Below are 6,641 nucleotides of genomic sequence, written 5' to 3'. Positions count from 1 at the left end.
GAGAATATTTGTCTTAATACTTTCTGCATTGAACCAAGTCATTATTCATGTCTTTCATTTGTTTCATCTGTAGGGAAATCCTGGCCAAATCCCCCTGCACAACTCTGAGAAACATACAGGAGAGGGTTCCTGATATTACAGTAACCTACATACAGATTCTCCTGAAGCAATACCATCAGTGGCTCCTGCTGCTGGCTCAAAATGTTGTTTACTCTGGGACTTCTCCTCCTTCTCACCCCATTTCCCTCCTTACAAACCCCGACCAATGAGAGGAGAAACTCCGAAGGAAGCGATGTGCCCAAAGTCAACGCCGTTCTCACTCTTTCAAAACCGAAAACCACTTCTACTCTCGCCAAACAGACCGTTCGCCCCAACCTGAAACCAAACACAGTCGATCAGACTGTTTTACCGACGCCAGCCTCCAACCAAAAATCTCAGACCTTCAATGCTACGGTGACCACCAAAAGCAAAGCCAGCCCGGCGGTTATTCAAACCGTGGCCACCAGTGGCACCATCGCCCACAAAGAGAAGCACACAGTCGCAGCCAATCAGACAGTTTCAGCTAAGTCTCCTTCAGCCGGTGAAGTGAAGGCCAGCAAAGACAAGCTGGCCCCCACGGGAGCTCCAAATGTTCCGTCAGCATCCACAAAGTCTGCGCCAGCCAGCGGTGCTAAAACCCTGAAAGAAAAACTCCAGCCTTCGGTCAATCAGACTGTTTCAGTAAAATCTCCTTCAGCCGCTGATGGGAAGGTTGCCAAAGACAAGCCTGCCCCCACCGTACTTCTAAACGTTCAGTCAACATCCTCAAAGTCGGCTCCTGCCAGTGGCGCTAAAACCACCAAAAACAAGCCCACAGCCTCCGTCAATCAGACTGTTGTAGCTAAGTCTCCCTCCACCAGTGATGTGAAGAGCTCCAAAGACAAGCCCACCCCCACTGTGGTTCAAACTGCTCCGTCAACACCAGCAAAGCCAGCTACTGCCAGTGGTTCTGCAGCCGACAAAGACAAGATCACAGCCTCTGCTACCACCAAAGAGAAGTCTGCCCCTTCTCGGCCATTCAAGGTGGTGATCAGTGACGGCTGTGACTCGAACAAAGCCAGGGAGCAGGAGGTGAAGCTGATGCCTGGCACTCCCCTGGTGATGACGCATAAGATAAGCCTGGTGCCCGGTGGGTGCGACGGTGCATGTGAAACTGAGATGGAGGCACTGAAAGGACGAGTGGCCCGACTGGAGCGCGAGATGTCCCTCTTAAAAGACAAATGTATGATTCCTTCATATTAACCAGATCACTTTTCTTCACACAACTCGTTAGAGATGTGGAATCAATAATTTTGGCTATTTTTGTTCCTCCCCCAGGTCCATCTTCTGCAAATTGTCCAGATGACTGTAGCGGTAATGGTGAATGTGAGAAGGGGAAATGTGTCTGTCATCAGGGGTTCATGGGTCCAGACTGCGCTAAGTGTGCCCAAGGGACAGAGTGTCATAAAAGTAAGTGCTTTGAACATTAAAACAAATTGTTTCACTTGGTAACACCCAAATTAATTAAGTTTTTTTCATATTAAAGTAAGCAAAAGTGTTAATTTGTTTTTGTTTAGTTTAGCAAACCCAATTCATCTGTGAGTTACCGATTGAAGTAATCTTTTAAGTTGGTCCAACAATTTTCTTTCTTCAGTGTAGAGATTGGATATGTATATGTATCGGTATATATACCAATATGTCTTTCACACTTTAATCTTAATTCCTGCTCCGAAATTTCAGAGGCTGCCAAAGGAAAGGCCAAGGAGACAGTGGAGACAGTGACCCAGCTGAAAAAGGACCAGAAGAAGGAGAGTGAAGCCAAAGAGTTTGACGTCAAACCCAGAGTGACCACTAATGTTAAACCAGGTCTTGTTAAAACACAAGGGAAACAAGATGTTTCCGTTAAAAAAATTATCATGAAGGGTTCCTCAAGTGCAACAAAGACCAATCGCCCAACTGTTGGTCAAGTTCTCCTGAAACATGACGGAAGGAAGCTAGAAGAGGCGCGAAAAGGCAAAACCATCCAGGCCTCCAAAAAGGTTCTCCAAAAAACTGAACTCAAGCTTGTTAAGGAAGGAAGTGCCAGTAAAACATTGATTAAATCTGACCAGCTGAAAGATGAACCTCATAACAACATAACTCTGCAGGGTAATGTAAAGAAATCTAATGGCACGGCTAAAATAGTGACCATTCTGTCCAAAGGCATAGGAACAAACAAAACCAGAACAGGAAAGGAGACTCTGGAGCAGTCCACAATGGCTGAGAAGAACGTCACTCAATCATCTGTACATAAACGCAAGACAATCAAAGTAGAGAATACAAATGTGCAAACTATTGACAACAGAAACACTGAAACTGGAAAGGCGAAAGTCACACAGAAGAGTCAGTACCTAGTGAACTCAACCCTCACGGCAACGACAGACGAGGCTCGAGCTGCGCAGAACAAAACAAGCACCCTCGGCACTGTGGTGAGCAGAGGGATGGGAGGATCCGGATTAGGTTCTGTGAAGGTGGTGAACATCTCCTCCTACAGCTTCACCATCACATGGTCAGCACCACAGGGCATGTTCAAAAACTTCACCGTGATCAGGAGAGAGCCTCGGACAGAGGGCGATGAAGACGACCACGAAGACTTTGAGGAGGAAGCTCTTGGATCAGAGAAGATCACTGCAGCTAAGAACCCAGTCGAGGTCCATGTACAGACTGAGAGCACAGGAACAACTGTTTCTTCCAGTAAAACTACTGGATCAGGAACTAAAGCTGAAACCAAGAGAATCTCCATGGTGGTGCCCAGCAGCGTACGCTCTGTGGAATTCAGCAACCTTCGGGCGAACACGCGTTATGTCCTGTACGTGTATGGAACTGGTGCTGAGAGAAGATCAAAGATTCACAGCGTATCTGCAGTTACAGGTAATTAATCTCCAGGAACACAATCAGTACCAGGCATATTCATTATACATATTCAAGGATGTTTGACCATAAATGTTAATAAAAATCACCTTATATTTTCTCTTGCCAGGTCCTGAGCCAGCCACAGAGATGGTTTTCAGCAATGTAACAGAGTCTTCTCTCACTGTGTCCTGGTCCAAACCAAAGACCACATTCACTGGCTTCAGGGTCTCCTATACCAACATTGTCACAGGTCAGTGAAATAAAGTGCAGGTCAATATCCCCTTGTTTAATGTCAGAACCTGTGGATCCTTACTCATGATATGATATTAATGCTGTGTCCTGCTATAGGGGAGAGCCACTTTGTTGTCATGGAGTCTCAGCAGTCTTTCATGGTGCTGTCCAAGCTGTCTGCTGGAGCCTCCTACATCATCTCTGTAACTACCACACACAGCAGAGTGCAGAGTGAAGCCCTCATGGCCGTTATCACCACAGGTACTCAGCTAGATAAGTACGCTCTTATGTGCGGACTATCGTTTATTGTCTTGGCATGAAAAAAAACAGCAATTAACACTGCATGGATTGTCTCTTGACTGCAGTGCCCGCTCCTCCTACGCATCTTCAAGTTGTCAATGTGACAGATACCAGAGCCGTGCTGCAGTGGACACCCAGTCTGGGGAAAGTAGACCGCTTCATAATCAGCTACGAGTCCTCCAAGAGTAAGTGTGGCCGCATTGATAAACTGATGAGTGATGAAAAGCTCCAAACACACACACACACAGATATATAACACAAGCCAAAGACCAAGGTGGTCCTGAGACACAGAGTGGCACAGCTGGCCGGTGCTGAGACAACCTTGTTTGAAGAGCGTGGCGGTCCACAGCTGTTTGAATCACCGGCACAGAAGCTCTCTACTCTATATTTCTGTCGCAGAAATGTGTGTGTGTGTGTTTGTGTGTGTTTGTGTGAGAGCCGGGGCTGAAGCAGCCTTGTGTGAGTACACAAGGCAGGGAGGGGCAGGGGTGGATGAGAGATGATGTGGTGGTTTTGGGGTTTAGTGTCAGCAACAGTTTGAAAATGAACCCAGCTTTCCAGATTCCTTCTCACGAGCGGTTGCTGGTGGCGGGAGGCCGCCCACCTTTGATCTGAGGGTGTTAACCCATTAGCTACATATATAAATGTCATGACGCAGAGACATTTAACCATAAGTAGGAAAGGCCCAAGACGGTTTGAAACACAAGCTGCCGTTATAAGTCATGTTCAACCGATAAATGTACATTTTGTTTCAATAAATTCTGTAATAAATGTGATCTAATCTTATCTCTTTCCTTCTCCTTCGTGCCACAGCTCCTAATGTGACGGTGACTGTGATGCTGTCTGGAAACTCAGTGGAGCACCAGCTGAAAGGTCTGCAGAGAGGCACCCTGTACACAGTTAAAGTGCTGAGCCAGAAGGACAGTCTGCAGAGCATGGCCATCTCAACTACATTCACCACTGCTAACGGTGAGTGGGGAGGCAGGGGAAGTCCGATCAGTCCTGTTTACTGGCTCAGTTCCACAGTAATCTGTGTGTAACCTGGATGATCTGTGTTCCTCAGTGGTCAAAGCCAGTGAGGTGGGGGCTCGCTCTGCACTGATAACATGGAAAAGCTCCACTATTGTCTATCACAGCTACAGAGTCGTCTATCAGGTGGCTGGAGAAGAGGCAAAGGTGAATAATATCCCTCCATCATTGGCACTTGCAGAACAAACACAGCTTTTTGTATCGATTAACTTTGCATGTGTTTCTGCATACACATCAGGAGGTGACCCTGGACTCAACCATCACAGAGTATAAGGTGACAGGGCTGCTGCCCATGTCACGCTACATAGTTCTGGTGCAAGGCGAGAGAGAGGGACACTACACGTCTGTTGTCACCACAGAATTCATCACAGGTAATAACTAAATGTGAAGTAATTCCAGTTTATTTGCTTCTTGCATACTAAATATTAAATATTGACCCAACGAATGCCTTTTCCTTCTGTTCTTTAGGTAAACTACGATTCCCTTTCCCGACTGAGTGCTCTCAGGAGCTGCTGAACGGAGCGTTGCAGTCAGGGGAGGTGGACATCTACCCTCAAGGAAAGGAAGGACAGGCGGTCAGAGTCTACTGTGACATGGAGACCGATGGAGGCGGCTGGACGGTGAGACAAACTCCTGCTGCTTCAACGAGACTGTATTCAATAGGAAAAGGGTAGAATGATTTTGGAATCTGCTGTGGTGTGGTGTTTCTAGGTCTTCCAGAGGAGGATGAGCGGAAAGACCGATTTCTACAGAACCTGGAACGAATACAGCGCCGGCTTTGGAAACCTGAGTGAAGAGTTCTGGCTCGGTACAGTTGGAAGAAACAATTGTTATCCCATTATAAAGAATTAGCCAGTAGCCTATGATCTACATCTGCTCTTTCATCCTGCCTTCTGTAGGGAATGAACTTCTCCACAACCTGACCAGCGTCGGCCCAGTGAGTCTGAGAGTGGACATGGAGTCTGGAAACGACACGGCTTACGCTCACTACGGCAACTTCTCGATCGATTCCGAGGAGAGGCACTACACTCTCAGCGTGTCCGGCTACACAGGCACTGCAGGTGAACACTTCACAAATGTTGTATTTTCCTGAACATGTGCAGCGGTGCATACTATATTTCCTTCTTTAACGTTGCTGTGTTTCTGTCAGGTGACTCTATGAGATACCATAATGGACGTCCATTCTCCACCCGGGACAAGGACGCCGATCCTCTGGGGATCCACTGTGCCCGGGCCTACATGGGAGGATGGTGGTACAAGAACTGCTACAAGACCAACCTCAATGGTCTTTATGGCACCAACAGTAATAATCAGGTAAGGATTAGTCTCCAATGGGGTTTCAAGCTGTTTTATCTTCTGTACAGCAACACATTGACCAGATGTCATCACTTTTCTACGACACAGGGAGTCGTGTGGATAGACTGGAAAGGCAAAGACTCCTCCATCCCCTTCGCTGAGATGAAGTTCAGACCGTCCAGGTTCTCCCCTGCAACTCACGGCTGAGGGTTCACCGGTGGCCATCGGAAAAACTCACATCTGATGTAGAAAATCCAGAGGAGGGCGGATCTCACAGTCGGTTTCTCGGAGCATGTTTTGATCGCTATAATGACGGCCATCACTACATTTGATTCAATGTGTGTATGCAAGTTTTAGTTTTCTGAAGGAAAATATACAGAAAGAGAGGTCCAAGTTTTTTAATTGCAACTTTTTGTATAAGTTTCTACTGTTCTGCCGGACCCGTACATTTCCACACAGTTTAATACCTTCCTGTGCAGCGCCATGCCACCCCACTACTACTGTAATTAAATATGCACTGTCTCACTCCATTGGAATAAATGTGGCTGTTGTGGGTCTGAAGTGTTGTTGTTTCATTGTGTGCTCTCTTTTTTTCCCGGCAAAATAAACTAAAGTCTGTGTCAGCTCAGATGTGTTGTTTTGCCCTTCAGCACGTAGCTGCAGTGTTTATCAGGCTAACTCTTGTTACGTGTGATGCATTCATCTAATCGGACGATATCATGACCAAGAAAATATTTAGACATCCTTGAATTTTTTTGTGAAAACATCATTAAGCAGTCATGCATGCTGCGAGAGGGTTGAAGTGACAATAAATGGAACGAGCAGCATGACCATCTGCTTTCTGCAGTGGGACACCAGCAATAAGTCCCAGCATG

At 46.7% G+C, this 6,641-nt stretch overlaps 1 protein-coding gene across 1 annotated transcript; it reads left to right on the top strand.

Annotated features, from left to right (window-relative positions):
* The first annotated feature begins 1,140 nt into the window (after positions 1 to 1,140).
* On the top strand, positions 1,141 to 5,973 carry tnxba (tenascin XBa). Its single transcript, XM_061082039.1, is given in 15 exon segments — positions 1,141 to 1,261; positions 1,357 to 1,516; positions 1,718 to 1,804; positions 2,894 to 2,928; positions 3,038 to 3,160; positions 3,259 to 3,402; positions 3,507 to 3,626; positions 4,255 to 4,410; positions 4,505 to 4,617; positions 4,709 to 4,841; positions 4,939 to 5,090; positions 5,182 to 5,278; positions 5,370 to 5,531; positions 5,621 to 5,784; positions 5,875 to 5,973. Coding segments are annotated over 15 exon segments (1,866 nt in total).
* Positions 5,974 to 6,641: the final 668 nt, after the last annotated feature.

Source organism: Limanda limanda, chromosome 11, assembly GCF_963576545.1.
Source record: "Limanda limanda chromosome 11, fLimLim1.1, whole genome shotgun sequence".
NCBI lineage: Eukaryota > Metazoa > Chordata > Actinopteri > Pleuronectiformes > Pleuronectidae > Limanda > Limanda limanda.
This window is presented reverse-complemented; position numbering and strand designations above follow the sequence as displayed.